This window comes from Pteropus vampyrus, unplaced genomic scaffold (genome assembly GCF_000151845.1).
Source record: "Pteropus vampyrus isolate Shadow unplaced genomic scaffold, Pvam_2.0 Scaffold42, whole genome shotgun sequence".
In the NCBI taxonomy this organism is placed as follows: domain Eukaryota; kingdom Metazoa; phylum Chordata; class Mammalia; order Chiroptera; family Pteropodidae; genus Pteropus; species Pteropus vampyrus.
Genome location: NW_011888823.1, coordinates 5,564,710 through 5,586,853, shown reverse-complemented (window position 1 = coordinate 5,586,853; position 22,144 = coordinate 5,564,710). Strand labels below are relative to the sequence as shown.

The 22,144-nt window shown below is 37.8% G+C and overlaps 1 protein-coding gene across 3 annotated transcripts in view; it reads left to right on the top strand.

The window, feature by feature from the left end:
* Positions 1-22,144, top strand: part of XRCC5 (X-ray repair cross complementing 5) — a 77,199-nt gene that overhangs the window by 16,783 nt on the left and 38,272 nt on the right. For all 3 annotated transcript variants that reach the window (XM_011358637.2, XM_011358636.2, XM_023529785.1), the window contains exons 10-14: positions 2,607-2,669; positions 6,328-6,465; positions 7,331-7,421; positions 9,697-9,830; positions 14,969-15,165. In XM_011358637.2, coding sequence (XP_011356939.1) covers positions 2,607-2,669; positions 6,328-6,465; positions 7,331-7,421; positions 9,697-9,830; positions 14,969-15,165 — 623 coding nt within the window. The remainder of the gene's footprint in view (positions 1-2,606; positions 2,670-6,327; positions 6,466-7,330; positions 7,422-9,696; positions 9,831-14,968; positions 15,166-22,144) is intronic.

Below are 22,144 nucleotides of genomic sequence, written 5' to 3'. Positions count from 1 at the left end.
CTGTTATGTATAATGGAGTGTTTCATAGGAATAAAGGTCTAGCTGGGTATTGAATGACCATAGACCTTAGAATAACATTGATTTATGCATTACCCTTCATCTCCGTGCCCAACAAAGAGGTCTAAGATGTGAAACTTATCTAAGTCATGCTGTTTTAGACACCAATGCAAAGATACAAAAAATAGACACAATGGGAAATGCAGTAATTCAGTGAAGGTCGTGGGATATCGTGTACTCTCCTAGAAAGAGTTATTAAAGATTCCTGGAGGTCTTAGCTGAAACTGTTCTTGAGGTAGGCAACCAAAGAGAACAAATAAGTATAAAATGTATCTTTTCAGGCTCTATAGGGATGAAAAGATTTTTGTTGATTCTAGATGAACTCAATTGAGAATTATAATAACAATAAATGTTAGTCAGTATACTGGATTTGAACTTCTTTATGCTGCTCAAGCACATAATCCCTGTGTGATTCAGTGTTCGAATAATTCAGTGAGGTTGGGGAGAATGTTTTTCATGATATGCCCAAATTGTAGGATACATTTTTAAAACTCATAAGCTGAAAATTGGGAGGATTTACTTAAAGTCAATGTGATTTAATAGTGAGGATAAATGCTTTTTGTAAGTTGAGAATCTCTAACAATTTTCTAACAAATTACACAAAATAGACTTTTCTTAAAAATAAAATTATTCACTTTGGGAGGTATATAAACTTAAAATTTACGATTACTGATAGTAGTGCTTCCAAGTCTTTTCTGTGAAACAGCCTTCATTCAGACATGTTTGTAGAAACTGGCCTCCTTTCTGATTCCAGATAGGCCGAAAAGACCTGTCCAAAACATCTGAAAGTGTAAGTCAGGACACAAAAAATTGAAGTCACCTGTGCCAGGGTAGGAGTGGGGACCTACTGAATGGCAAAGCAAAAAGTAGTGAGCCGAACAAAAAGTACATTTTCCATTTTTAAAGATTTTTACTAACTTAAAATTAACTTTTAAGTCAGGAAGTATTTTCCAAATCTACTTTTTGTTGTTTTTAAGCTCTAAATTATTTTTGTCTTAAGTACAATCTCAGAAAGGTACAATGAAGGTAGTCATAATAGCAATCATTTATTGAGTGATTATAATACTCCAGTCAGTTTACTAAGCATTTTGTATAAATTCCTATTTAGTTCTTGTTATGACCTTCTTAGATAGGTGCCATGATATGTATTTTATACATTAGAAGCTTCAGAGCTGTTAAATAATTGGCCAAAGGTCACCTAGCTAGAAGGTGGTAGAGATGGATTTTGAACCAGGTCTCTCTGACTCCAAAACCTATGCCATTGATCATTTGTAATCTGCCCACCCGGTGGACAGCCTCATTTTTGAATAGTCTCATTTTTACATACGTGCTTTCACGTTGTCTTAGATGCATATACGTCATCTTAAGAGCAAGATGTTTTCCATGTCAACCAAGATAAAGTATAATAATTGTGCACCTTGTAACAGACTAGTAATTATCTTTAATAAGATCACATATTTTCCCAAACTTCCTAAAAGTGAGGGAAACTAACATTTCTGGATTGAACTGATGTGAAACTTTTCATTATATAAAATAGGTTTTTTTGGTTTGAGATATTTTTTCCTTTTTTGAATTGTGAATTAATCTTCTCTTTTAAATTTTCAAGAGTCTTTTCAATTTATCTTCCTCCAAGTCGTCAGTGTTCTGGGTATCTAATTATAGGACAGATAAGAATTTAGCCAGAACTTCCCCCAAATGGCTGGCTGTCTTTTGAAAAGTCATTTAGGTGCCTTAGGAAAAGATATCATTAGCTCCTCTTTAATCAGTCAAGAACTATTACAGATTCTATTAGGAGGGCAAATAAATCTGTATAAATGTAGCAAACTAAAAATATAGGATCATTCCCATATTTCTTCAAATAATGGTTTTCAAATGGGGAATGGAAATGGAGATGAAGGGTTTTGAATTATATGGGCCTCACCCCACACCTTTGAGACTCAGTCTTCTTGAGCTGCTCTTACTTGTGAATGTGCTCATAATTTCTAGGCTTTAGAGATAGGAGGGGACTATACTATACCCAAAGCAGTTCCCCTGATATACTTTGTTTCTATGCTACTCCAGAGTCACACTGTTATCTCTGCCCAGGACACTTATGCCCAGACTTTTTATCTCAGTTCCTACACATCCTTTAGGTCTTAGTGTCACCATTTGTAGAAGCCTTCCCTGACCCCTCATGACCAGGCTAGATGCCCTTCTCATGTGCTCTTATAGCATCGAACTGTAATACTGTGCTTTTGTGTTCTCATAACACTGTATGATAGTACTGCATTGCAGTTAATTTCATACTTATCCAAGCTTCTCAGGGCAATTCTAGATCCTGTTCATTGTTTTTATAGTGCACAGAACAATGTTTTTGACACATACCAGGTGCTCAGATATTCATGGTGTTGAATCGACTTGAACCTCAAGTAATAAGTTGCGTCTATTACCTGTGAATGTTTTTCAGTGAGAACATTTTTAATAGAATTTCTTAGTAGCGTGTAGCATTACAGTTTTACGTGTTACTTATTTTGGATTGAAACCAATTCTTTTGTTACTTACTCTTGTAGGTCCACAGGAAATATTATATGGGAAATCAAGTTCTAAAGGTCTTTGCAGCAAAAGATGATGAGGTGAGTTGACAGTGGGTCTTTGAGGTAGTGTCACAGAATTGAATTGTCATTTTAAGTCAGTTGTTTGGGGCTTTATAGTTTAAAATGACATTAGTTCTTGCAACAGCAGTGGGAAAATTCACTGACTTTTAACTCTGAAGATGGAGAAATGATAAAATAAATTTGTCATCCTATAAGCACAAGGTCTGAGGACATAGTTCAGCAAATTGGAGATCAGGTGACTGTTATAAACAAGAACATCTGAACACATCCATTCATTGTGGGAATCCCATGGTCTGATGTTCAGGAGGGTTGGGGTTAGGTTGACATTTTCATTTTCATAAACATTGAACATTTAGTGCCAGCTTAAGCATCCCAGAGGTGAGCTTCACTGACTCACTGGACCACTTCCACCATCCAGAAATTCGCCTTTTTCCCCTTCCCTCTCTCTTTGTACTCTCCTATCTTCCCGAGACATTCTGTTTTCAGCCTGGTTTCTGCCTGGCCAAGAACCAACTCATGACTATCACATCTTACACTCACACCTGCCCTCTAAGTAAATATTTTCTGTGTAGCCTCCAAGTTAGAACTTGTAATTTCCTTGGAGATGTTGATCTGAACTTGAAGATTACAATCATAGTCTTTTGAAGATTACTCAATCGGGTCTCCAAATTTTGGAAGTATTTGCATTTGAAATTAATAAACTGGATGTGGAAGGCTCGTTTGGGTTGGGAGAAGAGTGATGGTGTAAATGATCTAGTCTTCTTTATCTCCTCATTTCTGAAGCTTAACCGGCTGCAGATCTAATAAATGAGTATGCCATTATTCTGTCAACAGTTAAAATTAGAAGAAGAAAATGCTTGGCTTCCACTCAATACTGAATGAATTTATTAGTGCACAGTAGGCATATGTGAATCCTCAAATTTGAGAATACTAGTTCATGGATTTCTCCTGAATCAAATCCATTTGGGAAACATTCAGTTCTAATATATGTTAACATATCTCGTATGCCTTTCTAACTTCTGAAGTTTTAATTTCTTATTGTCCCTTTACACAAAGAAAATTCTGAATACTTCATGTGATTGCTAGGTATGCAGTGAGGAATATCTTGTCACAAAGCTGTGTTGAGGTACATGTGATTATCTTGACTTGCTAGCTAAGGGTGGCCTGGGGGCTTGCATAATTCAAATCCAGCCTCATACAGCCCTTGTAGACTACAGGGTCACTTTGAAATGACTGAAGGAAAAATATTGTCATTTACTAATGAGAAAGAGCTACTTTTTGGTGTCAGTGCTTGATGTCATAGTCCAAGAATAATGTTAACTAATTGTCACTTATGAGATAAGCAGGGGAGTAAGGAAACTGTCATATGAGGACTTCCAGTAAAAGATTGCGTGGAGAAGACTTGCATAGGTAGGTAGGGGAGTAGGAGAGATGACAGACACAGCAGCCCTCTTCATACATTTGGAGGGTTATAATGGAGTGGAAATTAAACTGTGCTTCCTACCAGAGGGTAAATGGGAACCAAAAGGTGGTAGTTTTGTTCAAGGTGAAGAATTATCTTGTCAACAAGGTTATTATCTCCAAATGGATTGGTTCTTGAAGAGAGGTGGTCAGATCCCCATTTCTGTAAGTTTCCAAGCAGTGTCCTTATTACTACCAGTCAGGTGTTGGAGAGGGAATGCCATCCTCATGTGGGTTGTTAAACTAGATGAATACTGTTGTTTTTCAGCAAACATGCTATGATTCTGTGAATAATCCCTTTTAAAAAAATATGTTTTCTCTGGTTATTAACACATAATTATTCTTTTGTAAAGAAAATTTACACTTTTTGTGCTGGTTTGCACTGTATGTGGAAGAGAAGGGGAAAAGGGAAAGAAAAGGGAATAGAGCTGTAGTGGAGTTTCCTGTAGGTGTAGTGTCATATGACAACGTAGCAGTTATTCAAGACCCCATCCTTCCTCACTTTACATATCCCTATTGGTCCTATCAAAGACATCCAAATAAAAACTTGCAAACCAATTGAAAGTAATCTCTTTCTCAGACTTCCATTGTGCTTATCTGGTCTCTCTTTCGGGACAAATTAGGATATATACATTCTGTATTTGATACATTTCTCATGTCTGCTAGTAAAGAATGTATTAGCTCAGTGAGATCAGGGACTTATCTTGATTTTCTTACAGGGCCTAAGACAGTGCCTAGCAAAGAGTAAGCACTAAGTAAATACTCCTAGAACTAAAAACATGATGAGTCTATTGTGAAATCTGTAGAAGATTTTGATGGCAAGGTATACTGAGGTCATAGGTTTTTAGTGGTGGAAATAGGAATGTAAATAGATAACTTCAGTGAAGGTTAGCATTAATACTGAGAAAAGTGTAAAGTGTTTAGGGAGTTGTGGAGAAGGAGAGAGTTGTCTAAAGCAAATCTGAAATGGAAAGGATATCAATTTACTGAGCCTTGAAAATGGGTTAAAAACTAGAGAGCCAAAGATTTGGAGAGAACATTCTAGCTAGAAAGAAATTGTGTGAATGAAAAGCTACAGATGAGAGAAAGTACAAGACTTAACCAGGAATAATGATTAGCTCACTGAGGCTGGAGTATAGGACCATTGGAGGTTTTTTTGGAAGGATGTGACATGATCAGCTCTGTGAACAGCGGAGGCAGTGATGGAAGAGAACGGATGGATTTAAGAGTTGGCATCAAAGTAGAATTGGCAGAGTTTAGTGAACATTTTAGGGTGAGGGATGAGTAAGGTGGCATTATGAAAGACTTAGGAGCTTTTTGTTTGGTTGACTAGGAGGTGGTGTGAATGGAGGTAAGGAATTGAGGAGGAGAATGAGGGGAGATAGTTTAGTTTTGTTTATGGACAGTTTGAGGTACCCAAGGTATAACCAAATGAGATATTTACTAGCTAGTATTCAATATAAGTCTGGATCTTAGCGTTTTAAAGCTCAATATACAGATTTTTGATTCATTGGCTCACAAGACTGGATAAAATAATCCCCAAGTAGAGTTTTAGGAGGAGAGAAAGGTCAACAGCAGAATTTCAAGATTACTTGGAAAAAGAGAAGAGCTGAGGGAGGAGTGGCCCACAGAGTATAATAATCAGGGGAGAGTGTTGTTTCTGAAGCCAAAGAAGGAGAAAGTATAGAGAAAGGGGTTGGTCACATGCATTGAAAGGTCAAAAAAGTAGAACGGCAACCAAGGACTTAGCAATTAGGAGGCCACGGGTGACCTCAGAGGACAATTTCACCAAGAAAATGAGGTCAGAAGCTGGATTAGACTGAAGAATAATTGTGTTCTAAGCAGTGAAAACAGCAAGACTATTATTTCATGAAATTTAGAGGTTAAAGGAAGTAAAGATACTGGTAGTAATTTATGGAGAGAGAGGGACCAAGAAGGATTTTGTTTAGGAAAGCTGAGACTAGAAGGGTGAGGGTATGAATCAGAGAAAAAGGTTGGTTGAAGTGATAAGAAAGTACTTAGATAATGAATTAAAGTTCCAGAAGAGGTACAGTAAATATGATCAAATGCCAGTGTGTACAGTGTGGGTATAACGGAGCACTTTAAAAAAAGATCTGAAACAGGAAGGAAGGGAATAACAGTCTTAGGAGTATTTGGTCTTGTTTAGAACATTCTCGCATGTTGGAATGTGTCAATCACAGACCTCTCTTCACAGGCAGCAGCTGTTGCCCTGTCCTCCCTGATTCATGCTTTGGATGAATTAGGCATGGTGGCCATAGTTCGCTATGCTTATGACAAAAGAGCTAATCCTCAAGTTGGCGTGGCTTTTCCTTACATCAAGGACACCTATGAGGTAAAACCCACAAGTCTTTTATTTGTGTTAATTATTTCTTTAGTTTCTTTATTCTAAACAGTGTTTCTTCGCTGTTAATGTGCATGGGAATTACTTGGGGGAGCTTGTTAAAATGAGCTGCTGATTCTGTGTGTCTAGCCTGAGATTCTGCATTTCTCACTCCCAGATAAGGCCGATGCTGCTGGCCTGTGAACCACACTTTCAATTTCAATGAAAGAACAGAAATTAATTTAAGTATGTAAAGTAGCTTTTTATTAAATCAAATCAGCGAATGTTAACAACGACCTTCTGTTTGCCCAATCCAGCGACCTCCTCTCGGTTCTCATCCTTCTTGATGTCTCAGAACCTAATGAGAATAGAGATTACCTCTATTTTCACAACAGCCTTTATTTACTATGGATAAAGGTTGAGGGTGTGATTTTGTCGTGATCCTTGTGAAATACAGTTTATATAGGGCGCTTCTATTTAAAATACAGATCTGTATTCCTTACCATTTCCTATTTCTCAAAGAACTTATTATGGCAGAACTGGAAAAGAGAAGGCAAATATTTTGATTTGCACATCAGCTTTTCAATCACCTTGACTCATCTCATTTATTGCATTGGTCATGCATTTTGCAGGTATTCTCTGATAGTCTTTCTCTGAAGCATTTCTTTTATGTTTAATATTCTTTGTACTGTTTGCCGTTATGTACAGCTGATGAAAATCAAAATGAAAATCAAAACACTTTTCTGTCCATGCACCAGCATTGAGCAGTCTGATTATTGACATAACTTTGTTGTGCCACTTTCTTAGCGTTTGGAACCAGTTATATTTTTTCGCTAATTTGGTTGTTTTTGCCTTTCCCTCCTTTCTTTCTCGTTAGTGTTTAGTGTATGTGCAGCTGCCTTTCATGGAGGACTTGCGGCAATACATGTTTTCATCCTTGCAAAATAATAAGAAATACACTCCCACGGGTGAGTTTATTTCTGTTTTGCTCACTAATTAGCTTTAAACATGGACAGTTCTAAGGAAATCACCTGTCTGCAGTCATTGGTTGGGGCCAGGGTTTCAGAGGGTGGAATTAGTCGAATCCGAATCATACTCATATACAACAGTGGTGAAGGTGGTTCATCGAGTGTTCTCCTGTAGTCGAGACAGGTTTTCTATAAATTCTCAAGCACTGTCTAGGTTCCCCCTTCTGATTTAGGGCTTGTATCTAGGGAACAGTTTGCTAGCTATGGATGTGAATCCTCTAGTGTGAGCAGGTTTGCCCTCTGCTGAAGTGAGTTGATATGTATCAAACCTGTGAGGTTAGTGTCCTACATTACAAAAATTGTAACTTTGAAGTGAAAAGTGACAATGCTGAAGATTACCTTTTCCCTTTGCCCGTTTTTTGTAGTTTACAGTAACAGTCCAAGTCTTGTTGTTCCTTATTTCTAGGATTTATTTTGAACTTGATGAGAAAAGGCCTTTATTGCTTGTGTCGGGTGTGGAGGATGGTTACACAGAATGATTCTCACAGACGCAAATCCTGTCTTTCAGAGAGCTCACAGTTTAAGACAGTTGTAATAAAGTATAAGAGTGGGCCAGATGGAGAGAACATACCAAAAAGAACACAAAATGATGAGTAGATGTTTCACTTAACAGGGTTAAATCTGCCAGTGTAGGATTAGGTAACTGTGAGGTTTGTTTCAAGACTGGGTTCTCTCTCCTTTGGTTTGGGCCTGTTGGACGCAGCATGCAGTAGGAAAGCCAAGAGTCAGGTGGGCCCTTAGGACTGGTATCTTTACCTTCTAGAAGTGAGTCCGTCTGCAGCATGGTGGAGCCCAGCATGGACTTCAGTGTACGGAAGCTGCCAGCATGTTGCAGTATTCTGTCTCTTCCTCTTGATAATTCCAAACATTAAACGAGTAGAACATTTTAAAAAGATAACTTTGTTGAGAAATTATAGACATATATTTCACTCAGGAACTAAAACATTAAATATCTCTTGATTCATTTTCTCTGAGTGGAAATAGTTTTGTTTGTATTTTTACAATTGGAGAAATGCATCATTAAAACTGCTTAGCATATTTTCCAAGGTGACACTTACGTAAGGGTATGCAATGCCATAATAATTAGGCCTGGTACTACCTTGAAGTTGCAAGGGAAAATCACTGGAATGTTAACACACAGGTACTACTTCCTACTATTGCCAGGTGGATCCTGCAGCAGTCAGCTTAACATGGTGATTGATGCCAGTGCCTGAAACCTCCCCCTGGAAAGTCCAAAAATGTGATAGAAACATCTCATGATAAATATCTGTATGCTCTTTCATTTTGTAGTAGCTGTACAAAAGGGATATTTGAAAAGATGAAGAATAGAAGCAAAATTGACTTTTTAGGAACTGCTTACTCTTTTCCACCTTTTGCCTACTGACCGAATATCTAAAAATAGCGCTTCAGCTTTTCACAGCTGAACTACTATATTAATCAGCAGAATGAGAGTTATACATTGTAGTTTAAGTAGAAGCATTTTGGGGAGACTTGCCTTTCATCCACATTACTTTGGGCTGTGCCATTTTCGTTGACTCAGTAGATTTTTATTGAGAAACACTTGCTTTCTGTTAGGTATTAGGACAGACATAAGAAAAAGGAAGTCATGTTTCTGCTCTTGGGCTTCTTTAGCATTTGATTGGAGTAGGGTAAGATGTGTATGCAGGTGTGTGTGAGTGTGCTTCGTACCATGAGCTCATTCTGACTTGGGGAGATTGTCAAGGTATCTCCTCGCTCTGGTACAGTGATGTTAAATCCTTATAAAGTTAATGCTTCATTATCAGAGGGATTTTCTTTTTCTTTTGTAAAAATAGTTTTCTCCTTTAGCTAATTACTGATTTTTTGCATATTAATTCATTGAATAGTGAATACTTTTAATTGCCGTATACAAGTTGAGTTTTGTGTGGTTGTGATGCGTTCCTCTGGAAGAAACTCTTTTGCTTTTGATATGCTACTTCATTGTTGAAAGTTCACTGAATGGTAGAGCTGGAAAGGAAGGACCTAAGAGACCAGCTGCTCTAAATAATGCTTAACAAATAAGAAAACCAAGACTTGAGTAAATGACATGCATAACTAGAGAATATTTTTAGCAGAGCCAGGGCCGCATAACCTGCCAGTATTGCTATGAATAACTATGAATGGAAAGAACTCATTTTAATGGGAAATAATGTAGGTAGTCATTTTTTTTTCTTTCTCCTTCTTTATCCTGTTTTAGAAGCACAGTTGAGTGCCATTGATGCTTTGATTGACTCCATGAACTTGATAAAGAAAAATGAAGAGGAGGACACGATTGAGGACTTATTTCCGACCACCAAAATCCCAAATCCTCAATTTCAGAGATTATTTCAGGTGCGAAAGGAAAGATGAACCAATTGCATTTTCTTAAATGAAGGAGAACTGAGTGAAAAGTTATGGTATATCCTTTGAGGGCCTCAGTTGCTCTATCTATTTTATAGAAGAATAACTTCCTTTACCCGCTAAAAAAAGAAAAGTACACTAAGCTTTTAGAAAGTAAGAAGCAAAGTTAGAATTCTTTTTAATTATTTTTCTGGAGAAAGGCTATTGTTTTTATTTTTTAAAAAGAGGGCTTAATAAAAAGCAGATTCTTTTATGCTTTTCTCTATTTTATGTGAATGAGATTTTTCTTTAGTTTTTATGAACTGTATAATAATCACTGTTAGGGAAGAAGTGTTCTGGTGCCACATTTGTCAAAAATTTCATAATTTAAGGTAACATAGAGGTCAGATAAGGAGGTTATAGTACGAAGTTATTAAAGAGTAACAAATTCAGAAAAGTATAAAATACGGATTTCTGAATCTTGGGCCAAAGGAATTGAAATGTAGAGATTGGAATAAGGGAAAGTTGACAAGAGAGATGATTTATGCTGAGGAAACAGAGTCATAGTCTACAGTTAAAGAGAAAGATATATTCCCGTCCTGGGTTAACTTGGTGACAACAGAACAGAGGCTTCTCTGAATACTGAAAAACTGGGAAAAAAAATCACAAGCAGCTTTTTCAGGCAAACTCTTCCCCACAGAGGAATTGGGGGTGCTTTTCCTGTGGAAGGGGGAGCTGTGTGATGGAGAGACCATTGATTATCTCTTTTGACCCACTTTTCAAAGCACTTTAACTCAAGTCCATATTAGGGCCTGATAGGATTTTGAGGGGTCTTCTACACAGGAGAAGTTGCCTGCTTTTTGATGCTTATAATTCTTTAGTGGAAAAAAAAAAACTTTTCTAAAATTAGAAATATGAAGTTTAACATGTAAAGACCTGACTCAGTGAATACCTTTAGTATTCTAAGTATAATCAAGTCTATATTGTATAAAATCCTTTGGTGTTTTTGACAAGTGGAATTCAAGACCCGAAGGCCTTTGCCATTGTAGGGAAGAGAGGAGCAGACCAGTTTGTGTGAAAAGCTTGCAAAAACAGGTTACTATGGTGAAAAAGAGAAAATTCTGATAGTTGGCAGATTTACCTAGGGTGGTTTATATTTATCTTCAGTAAGTGTTTGTTGAATTAACGAATAGATACAAGCCTTGTGAACACAGACATTGTTCTTTCAGAGCTGTAAGAACTGGAAAGTTTGATTTTTACAGTTTAACAACTTTGTTTTCTTTTGAGGGAGAGAGTTTTTAATATGACTTAGCTGTATAAAAAATATTGTTAGGACATTTATAAATTGAATTTACTGTTTTTAGAAAAAATACTTTTTAAAAATACAAATACTAACAACGTACCATACATGTGCTAAAGACAGTATAAGCTTACTACTTGAAAAGACCCCTCCAGAGGGTTAGAGAGATAAAACCAATTGGTACAAAAGTGGTGGGTGCAAAATGCTTTGCAAATAAGAGAGCGAGAGATTCATGCAAGTGGGTGACTTAAGGAAGGCGTCACTGAGGAAGAAGGGGGATACATGATGCAACAAGGACATATCAGGAAAAAGAAGTAGCATATGCACAAGCATGAAAACACGAGGAAGAGTGATATATTTAGGGATCTACAAATAGCTCCATTAACTTGGAGAATTGGCTATATGGGAAAGTGACAGGGAAGGTAAGTAGCATTTGGAGTTTATCCTATAGGCAGTGGGTAATCGCAGAAAGATTTTGTCAGCAGAAGGGTGACATGATTTTTAGAAAATAGCTCTGATGGTGGCATAGGAGATGGACTGGAGACCAGTTAGAAAACCTGCAGTGGCCCACGCAAAGGCTTAAATTAAAGCAGTGACAGAGAGAATGGAGAGGAGACAGTTCGGAAGATAGAGTATGACTTAAGGGATTAGATGGTGGTTGATGAGAAATAAAGAGGAGTTGAAGATAATAGGATCCTAGCTTGACTGACTAGAAGGGTGGTGTTGCCATAATTGTGATAAAGCATGTAGAATGAACAGATAGGAAAGGTCATTTGTTTTTGCAAGTTTCAATTTGAAGTATCTGTTGGCTCTCCCAGTATAGACTCTCAGTGGGAAGTTGGAAATCAGGATGCAGAGCTAGGAGAGCACTCAGGAATAAATAGAGATTTGAGAGCCCTCCTCATTTAGGTAGAAACAGTTGAATGAGATCATCTGAGAGAGTATATTGAGTGGGAAGGAAAGAGAACAGAGTCCTGAACATCAACATGTGAGTGGACAATTAGGGATAGACATAAAAAGAAGAGCTGTTAAAAACAAACAAACAAACAAACAAACAGTGTTCTAGCCTCCACCCCCAAAAAGGTCAGAGAGGTAGAAAGAACTAGGAGAAACTGGTGCCTGTGGAGGTACATGAAGAGAAGAATGTCTGGAAGGAAAGAATCACAAATCAGATGTTGCACATTGGTGAGTAAAGGACAGCATGGCAGAGGGCCTGTGGAGTTTGTAGATATAGAGGATGACTTAGAATGCCCAGAGTCAGCAGAGTAATGGGGTAGGAGTCAGGTTCAGTGTTGGAGGAGAAAGCTTTACTGATGAAGAGGAAGAGAGAGAGAGAGAGGACCCAGAAAGCTGTAGGAGGATATGGAACCCAGGAAAACTTTCTTTTTCTTTTTAAATGAAATATTTATAACAGAGTAGATGAGCTGGGAGTAGGGGCCAAAAGGAGGGAGAGATTAATAATAAGTTTGTTGGCAAGAGGGTAATTTAATTCTAATTTTGGAAAGAAATGCTGAAAAATACATCTTTTGTCAAGTATACAGTTAAAACTGCCTTTTAAATAATTGATAGTGTTGCTAAAATCAATATATTAGTAACTTAGGAACTAACCATGTGCGTGCAGTTTTTTCTCTAGTCTTTTTTTAAATTGTAAAAATCGCATCAAAGAATCATAATTGCTTAAAAGAGAAATAAATTAAGGGCTGATCTCAGCTTCTCAGCTACTAAAAGTGTCACTTTCTCATAATCTTATTTTTAAGAAGTGAATTTCAATATTTTGATTGAATTTATAAGTATCACACTTAGCTTTACCTAAAATGTGACCTTTAAGAAAATATGAAAGGTTGATGCTTTAGAACATCTCTTGTAGATCCTTTATTACTGACTTATGGATGATGGCACTGTCTGAAAGAATTGCCTAGAGTTCATACTTAAAATCTGTAATATTTTTCAGTAGGGAGTTTGGATTGGATACTTGTCCATTGTTTATTCTAGTTATTTCCAAAAAAAAGGTCAGTTGAATATCAAATAGAAACTTCCAGAGTGTGAAAGGTAGTCTGCTATGACGTGTGTTTGATTATTGCTTATATCTGTAGGGCTTTTAAGCTGTTGGAGATATTTTAATGACCTAAGGGAGAGCACTGTGAATTAAGAATTATGCACAGGAAGGTAGGGAGTGCATTCACAGGGCTTGGGGTCATTTTGGTTTCCCCTTTTGCTTCACTTTAAGTAGGTCGATGTTATTAATGCTCAAGGGAAAGTCAGGTAATTAGGAAAGAGGAAAACAGGAGTCAAACTCTGAAACAAATGAATATACTATGGAGAAGAAAGTTGGTGTGTTGAAACAAGAGAGCATCACCTGAAATTTCTAGAGGAAATTGGTACTTAATTCTACCTCAGGGTTTTCTGAATTTGTAGGACATTGATTCTTGAATGATATTTACTGTTTAAGCCTAAGTATCTTTTATTTATCAGAATGGAGGCTTCTAGCTTACATTTCTGTAGGGCGGGAAAACAGTTTATGGGGTGGTATAAGTCATATTTCTATGGTAGGAAACAGTATTTTGAAATTGCAGGAGCTATTCAGCTCTGTTTTTTCTTCAGAATTAGTAATATATAAGTCATTCAAAGATGGGAATGGAAGGAGCCTTGTTTTCCAACCTAATCTTGGAATTGATTCTCTAGCAATAAAAGGGAAATATCAATGAATTGATAGTTTAATTTTTTCTCTTTCTCTCAGTGGTATCTCACCCTTTTGCTTACCTTCCTATACTCCTTTTACAGTATTTGCTTTTCTGAGCAGAAACCTGTACTGCCAAGGCTTAGCAGACCGAAAGCAGTACAGGTGATTGAATGGAAGTGGCTTGCTGTCCAGATTTCCACTCGTGTGCGTGATGGAGGACCTGCCCTGGCCTCACTCTTGGTGCTGCTTCCTGATACCTCAGGCAACAGCCAGAGAGTCCTGAGAAAGAGCACTTTATTCCTTCAGCGCTTATCTGTTAGGTGCTCATTATGTGCCAGGCACTGTATTCAGTACTTGGAATTCAGCATAAGAGTAAAACTGGAAGAGCCCAGTCGAGCTGGATTGTAGTAAGGAGGAAGGTGGCAGGTGGAGCAATACGGGAGGCATGCAGAGGCTCCGTTACGTACGACTTTAGGATATGGTAAGGAGCTTGTTTTAAGATGACTTTAGCTATAATAGAACAGTGAAAGTAGATGCAGGGAGACCAGTTAGACGGTGATTGTGGTAACCCACAGAAGAGGTGGTGAGGCCTGGACAAAAGTGGTAGTAGGGGAGATGAACTGAGTTGATGGATTGGTGGAGAATAGCCCAAACTCCACATTTCAGGGAGGTTCAGGACAGACCAGTATTCTCGTCCTCAGATTTCTTTCTGGGACTGAGCATGGGCAGCTCCCCTTTAGCCACCCGTTTCATCCACCCCACACTGTTTTCTAAGATTGAGCAAAGGAGAAAGCACAGTACGCTGAAGGGAGGTAAAAGTTATAATCCCACGTTGTCAGGGGCTCTTGGAATTGTGTATCTTAGAGAACCTTGTATGTTCTCCAAGTAGTTAAAGTATCAGCTTCTTTTTATAAGATGAGGCTCCTTTCCAGGAGGGCTTCAGCTGATAGTGCTGCTAGGCTTGGATCTTTTTTACAGTTGGTTTTAGATGTTATCCATGTTCTGCTAACAAAGGAGGTTCTGGGCCCATCTCTTTGTTCTCATTTATATATGGTAGGAATCACAGAGCCCTCCCAAACTAAACGTGGAGGATCCCTGATCAGAAAAGCATAATGAAGCCATGTATGATGTCTACATCTGTATATTAAAAACCTTATACCTTTCCCACAGTGTCTGCTGCACAGAGCTTTACATCCCCAGGAACCTCTGCCCCCAATTCAGCAGCATATTTTGAATATGCTGGATACCCCCACTGAGGTGACAGCTAAATGTCAGATTCCTCTCTCTAAAATAAAGACCCTTTTCCCACTGACTGAAGTCATCAAGAAAAAAGATCAAGTGACTGCTCAGGACATATTCCACGACAAGTAAGTACTCGATGTAGTTGCATTTGACTGTGGAGTACATAAGATTGGTGGTAGTCATAGATGGGGTCTGTAATTAACGGTTGCATATAGGTTTGTGGAATCACAAAGGTCATATTTGACCCTTGCATTGAAAATACTGGTTTCTCATATCTGTCCATTGTAAGTATATTTTATCCTTGCTGTTCACCTGGAATGTAGAGCTACCTTCTGGGTTGTTGATTTTTTGATCAGCATCAAATTCTTGATGAATTATATATATAGGAAGGCTAACCAGTTTTTTTAATATCTAAAATTGAATTTTACCATTTTTAAAGTAGGGTGGTGGGAATGAGAGAAGAGGGGTAAAAGTCACAGGTTTTTCAGTTGGGAGGTTAAGTGTCCAGAGAATATCAGTGATATTTCTGGAAGAAAAATAAGAAAGAGAATGAAGAACATGGCCCTTTAGCTCTGCTGTTACTATGTCAGTGATGTACCTGGTTATACCACCGGCGAGATATTTGTCCTTTAAAGATCGTAAAATGCTTCTCGCATAATCCTTAAATAAAACTTTTAGGTAGCTAGTGATTTTTTTTCCCCTCATCATATTCTTCAGAATCTGCATCAATTTCCATTCAAAGCAAAACAGAAAGAAACCATAAGAAACTGGTTTTGATTATCCAGAATCATTTGGGTATATAACATTGATTTTACCAGGTATAGGTTTGGTTATTAGTCGCTTTTCCCCCCAAATCAAAATGGTCTATTCATTCTTTTAGGTTGCATTCTGAGGTCCAGGTTTAGACCACAGTTTTTTACTTTGATTTCCTTCTCACAGCTGTATCTTTATTGACAAAGTAAAGCTTATTTGTAAATACCCCCTCTGGAGGAGTATTAAGTAATTTCTAGAATCTTCAACAGGGTTCTCTAAATTGTTAATTTAGTGAATTATCTTCTAAGTTGAATAGAAAGCTTTGAACTTTCTATAGCTCTTTAGAGGTTAATACCTCAATGTTTGTGAGAATTGAAAAAAAAAAAACATAGGATTGATCGATTCTATCATGTGCATTCCTAACACATCCTGGCGAGTTTTATGTTTCTCTTTAGTCTCTCATGCCATCTTCTACATAGGAAGACCATCAATAAAAATCCACTTTCCTTCTGCCATTCTCATCTACCTCTATCCCTCTGGATTAGTATTTTCGAACAGTTCAGTAAAATTCTGCATCCTTTCCTTCCCGTGACAGCCTTGCTTTAGTCTCATCGCAGTCATCTGGCTATTCTCTCTGTGTGTCAAAGCTCCACTTCATGATCTTGATTATCTTCTGCTGCTGTGGGAAAGAAAGGGGTCATTTTCTCCTTCTCCTGTTGACTAAAATGTAAATTAGCTGGTTAAAAAAACACACCACACAGACCCAGAAGACTTGTTCTGTGATTTGATCCCTGCTGTGATTACACCTTCAGCTCTAATCGTACCATTCACTCAGGAGGCTTGAGTGCTGGCTTCCGTCATGGCTTGTGACATAGCCAAGCTATCTGCCGAGGCCTGAGAATTATCTCACTTACACACACCTCACGCTTCTGTTCTCTATCCTTTCTCCAGAAATCTTAGTCTTTAAGAACTGTGAAAATGATGCATTTAACAAATATTTATCGAGTATCTCCTGTTTTCAAGAAGAATGACTTGGTTCCCTGTGCAAGGTTCTTAAAGCCCTTGATTTTTATGGTATGGTCTCCATAAGGAGAAAAACGTTGCTTACAGCTAGCTACATATTTTGTGTATATCAGCATCTCTGTATTGAGGATATGTACTTCCAGTGTAAGGGTGAGGGGTTAAGATTGGGGAGTGGGCATATGGCTGTTCGGGAAGTGTCAGAGGCCAAGACAAAGCCCTGAGCAGGGAATCACTAGTTTTCATTCCAGCTTTGTCAATCGTGATCTGATTTTGGTTAACTAATTTTACCTTTATGAGAGTTTCTCCATCTAAAAACAGTCTTATGTCAAGAGATGTTGTAACAATGAAATTTCAGATAATAAAGCACTTTGAACTATTTGGAGGGAAGTCAGTAGTCAAAACTGAAAGCAATAACAGTATCATTATTAATAAAAACATTGAACATTTGATAAGATCTATTCCTGCTAAACCTGTTGAATCCTTTGTGTTAAAGTGATTTCTTTATTTCAGCAGGGTAAGGGCACCATCTGACGTTGTAGTCCAGAAATGTACTAAATATTACCCTTATGATATAAAAGCATTGCTTCCCTTAATGTTGCCAAACACTGTTTGAAATGAAAATGTCATCTCATCTCTTGGACAGGGGACTTGTGTGAGAAATAGGACATCTGAGGTCTAATCCTGCTTGTGTAACTAACTCCTGTGTGATCTTGATTTCTTTTTGTCTCTGTGCAGATAGTGTAAAGTTTTCTATTTTTTCAGGTTCTCTAAGATTCCCTGCCACCTTTCGGTAGCCATCCTCACCTGGTTACTGGTTAAGATATCAGACTTCGGAGTCAGATAGTGTGCGTTGGTCCCCTTGCTCTGCAGTGTGGCCTTAGGCACAGGTTGCTTATCCTCCCTAAGCCTCAATTTCCTCATGAGTAAATAGGGATAATAGGAGTATCTGTCTCATAGAGTTGTCATAAGGGTTAATTGAGTAATATGTGCTGTTCACTGTTGTGTCACTAGAACCCAGCACAATGCCTTACACATTACAAGTATGGTGTTTGTTAAGAAATGATTCACAAAATCCTAGTCATGTCCCTGGCATATTTGTGATGACTATGGCAGTGATGATGATGGCGATGATCATTTTATAGAGAAAATAGAGGTCAGTAGGTGGAAACGCCTCAGTTTTGGGGCCTGTCTTATCTAAAAACACATCTGTATTGCTTCTACCTTTACTTTCTTTCCTGTCTCAGTACCTCTTCCCAAGTTAGTCCTTTCACCTATGTCCTGAGATACCATTCTTCTGCCTCATCTGGTACCTTAGTCCACTAATAATTTCTATATTTTCAGCGTCTCCCTCAGTACTTACTCCTTTCTCTCTACACATTAACATTTTATTTCTTTTCCCTACAACAAAATAAAATAATCTCCTTGCTTCCTCCTGTCATCTTCTTTCCTTTCATAAGCCAGGCTAATTGGAAGATAGTCTGCACTGTTTCTTTTCCCAGTACTCATTGTCTCCATCTTGTGCCCCCACTGCTCCCCTGAAACTGGTCTTCCAAAAGACACCAACTGCTAAGCTTACTTCAGCTTAGCAGACCTTTTTTTCTTGACCTCTTTGTAGCACTTGACATCATCAGTTATTCTTCTTGAAACTCGTATATCTTCCTTAACTTAAACTTTTCCAGGTTTATCTATCTGAACTTTTGACGGCTCCCTCTCATATACCTCTGGGGGCTACTTTTCTTCCCCTCCCAACCTTAAATGTTGGTGTTCTTTAGGCCTCTTCCTCAGAAAAAGCTGGCATTTATTGGACGCAGATAACGTGCTGAGCGCGTTACATGTTTGGAGCCTCTTGGCCATTCTGTAAAGTAAGTTCTTTTATTAAATAACCCCATATCAAAGCTGAGGACACTGAGGCTTAGAGAAGATAAGAAGCTTGCCCACGATCACATCTGGCTGTATTTTGGAGTAAGGATTTAAATGTGGACAGTTTGACTCCAGAGCTTGTCCAGAGCTTGTACTCTCAACCAGGATGGCATATTTCCTTAGCAATGCATGTTTTAAGACCTTTTATTATTTCACATACAATTCTTCAAAAACTACTAAATATATGCTCATTCTAACATGTTTCCATCCTATCCTCTAGATACCTTAAGTGTCTATGGTTACTTCAAGGTCAGCATGTCCAGAAATGACTTCATCATCTTCTTTCTCCTTCTACGCTCCTTTCAAGGATCCTCTCCATGCTATTATTCTCTATTATAGGGAATGACACCTACTTTTCCAGAGAGTCATCACTTGATTTTCCATATCTAATTGGTTTACCAAGTTGTATTAGATTTACCTACTCCTTTTCCTTCAGGTTAGTTTGGTGGCTGATAGCATTGATTTTGGAGTCAGATACATTTGAGTCAAACCCAAGCATCTCCTTCTAATAGTGGTCGAAATTGGCAAGTTGCTCTGTGCCAAGTGGCAGTGACAAATACCTGTCTTCTAGGAGGCTGTATAAGAGAGTGGTTACGAGTTCAGGATTAATTGTGCACCCTTACTAACTGTGCTCTAATTTAGACAAGATCAAGCCTCTTTCACCCTTGGTTTGCTCATTTGTAAAGAGACAATTGTAATAATTCATAAGGTTGTTGTGAAGTTTAACTGAGCTATTTTAAATGTGCTTAGCATAGTGATGAGCACATGATAAGCATTAAAAGAAGTTAACTCTAATTAGTGTCACCCACTGCCATTGCTTTCACGTAGGCCTCAATTTAGCCTACTCTACTGAGACAACTCTTTAACTATTTCCCTCATTCTAGTCATATCCCTTTTTAGTCTCTTCTGCATTCTGCATTCTGTTAACATCACTCCCTCGCTAAAATTCTCTAATGAGGTGATTCCTAATCTGTGTGTGTGTGTGTGTGTGTGTGTGTGTGTGCGCGCGCACGCGCGTGCGCACATGTGAATGGTGAACCCTTTTGATAACCAGATAATAAACTATGAACCCTCTTCCCAGTAAAATACCATAACATACTTAGTTTTGCATATATTTTCAGGGGGTTCACACATTTCTTGATGCCATCCTTGGACCCCTGATTAAAAACCTTTGCTTTGGTCTTTCCATTACCTTCAGCTTAAGATTAAACTCTGTTACACAAATGAGAAAACCCAGATAAGCAGAAAGAAAAGATTTGTTCATAATCCAGCTACCTAGAGAACCGCTTTCTTTCCTCACAGTATGTGTGTGTATAATATAGATATATTCTATCCTTATCTCTCACTACTTCCTAGCTTGCACCTCATGCCTCAATCAATAGAGCTACTTGCTGTCCCCTCACAGAGATATGCTGCTTACTACAATATTTTGTTAATTGCCTTTTTATATATTTAGCTTTTTTTATTTGGCTGAACTTCTTAAAAGTACTGATTATATATTAATTTTTGTATATTTAGAGTCTACAGCCTAGCTTAGTGGCTGACACATAGTATTAGGTCAATGTTTGGCTAAATAAATGAATTACAAAATTTGTACATATTTATGAAAGAAACTGAGAAAGGAGAACAAACAACAAATTACCCATGGTCCTGACATCAAATTCAGTAGCTCTTAACACTTGTATGTTTACCTTGACCTTGCATGGATAATTTTACTATCCAGGGCTCAGCTTCTTCATAGATAATTTGGGGATGAAAGTCATTGCCCTTTTCCACTTCACATAGAAAGTATGAGTTTATTATATGTAGAACTCCTAATAATGCTATTAAATGATTCTATCTTGAGATTATTAACTATATTAAATTTTCACTACTTTCTGCTTATTTCTGGACCTACCCTTACCTGCCTAGTTCTAGAGAATTGATATATATAGCTTTTTATCCTTCCTTTCCTGCAGTCTTGGATGGTTTAAGAAATTCTTTATGTGGTTCAGCCTTGTATTCTCACAGAACTTAGCATAGTGCTCCCTATATTTAGTGCTTCTTAATACCATTATATAAGTTAATTTGTATTTTGGAAGAGAAGAAGTGAATAGTTGATATACTCATTATACTTTTCATCACAGTGTTTTCCTGAAGAGCAAACTGAAGATCAGAGAAAAGGATAGTAACTTATTAGATTCTAAACTCTAAATATACTAAAATTAATATGAAATCAATACCTTCAAGAAGCTTTAAGGTTCCAGGGCTAGCGGGTGGCAAAACTAAAAGCAGAATTCAGGTCTTTTGTCTCCAAATCTTCAGCAGTACTACATCCTCTGTCTCATGGGAACAACTGGCAGAGGTTAACTGAAATGGCTGTGACTTTTTTTTGAATGGACTCAAATTATGATGGAATTTCACTCTTTCTTGGGTTTTGTGCATTTTCCCTCCGTTTTTGCCATCAAGGCTTTGTGCATTTCTTATTCTATTTGAAGGAAAGAGCTCAGGATGACTCATCTCTTAATGTTTCCTGGTCCCCATCCTTCTGTCTCCTGCTTTGCTTCTCAAAGGGAAAGAGGCAAGTGGTAAATGGGAAAGATGACAAGTAATAAACGTTTAATTCATGTTTTTGTGAGGCTCTAATGATTACTTCTGTCCTCGTATCTAGCTGTAAGAGGAGACTCGTTATTGAAATATCACTGAATAAGCCAGTTTATGCCTTATTTTTCTTGGCTTTATTTTTAAGATAACTCTTCCTAATGCCTCACTGCCTGAAGGTTGGGCCTTTGAACTGAAACATCACATTTAAAAATACTAGATCTTAGTAACTAATTTCTCTTCTCATTCAGCCATTTCTTGACAGCTGTTTTTGCCCCAGATTTGATTATTTCTCTGGGAGAAAAATCTTCATTCTCTGTATTCAGCAGCTTAAGGGAGATTATGGGCAGTCTTTGGATTTGATTTCCTTCTCCTTTGCAGTTAACTTGACCTCCTCTTGACTTTAAGGCAGGCTGTTAAAGCCAGAATGTTACTTGAGGCACTTCCGTGGAGTCCTCTTTCCTTACCACACAGATGCTATTGGGCTTGTTAGCATGTTGCCCCAAACAGAATCAGGTTTATAGGAGAACAAATTAAAAGGGTTTTTTTTTTTTTTTTTTTGAAAATGGTTTTATAGTCTGAGATTTCCCTAAGAGCAAGCTCTTGCATATTTAATTAAGGATTGTTTCTTAAGTTTTGACAGCTGTAGGTGGAGGTTTATAAAGCTCTCACATACATGGTGGAGAAGATGGGTTACTAGACGCAAAGGTCTTCTGTGTACTTGGAAAGCTAATAGTTATCAATTCTGAGACAGAAACTAGCAGGTAGCATCTGAAGAGTAAATGGGTTTCTTACTGACATGTTCGGTTTCCATTACCTGTGCTTGCA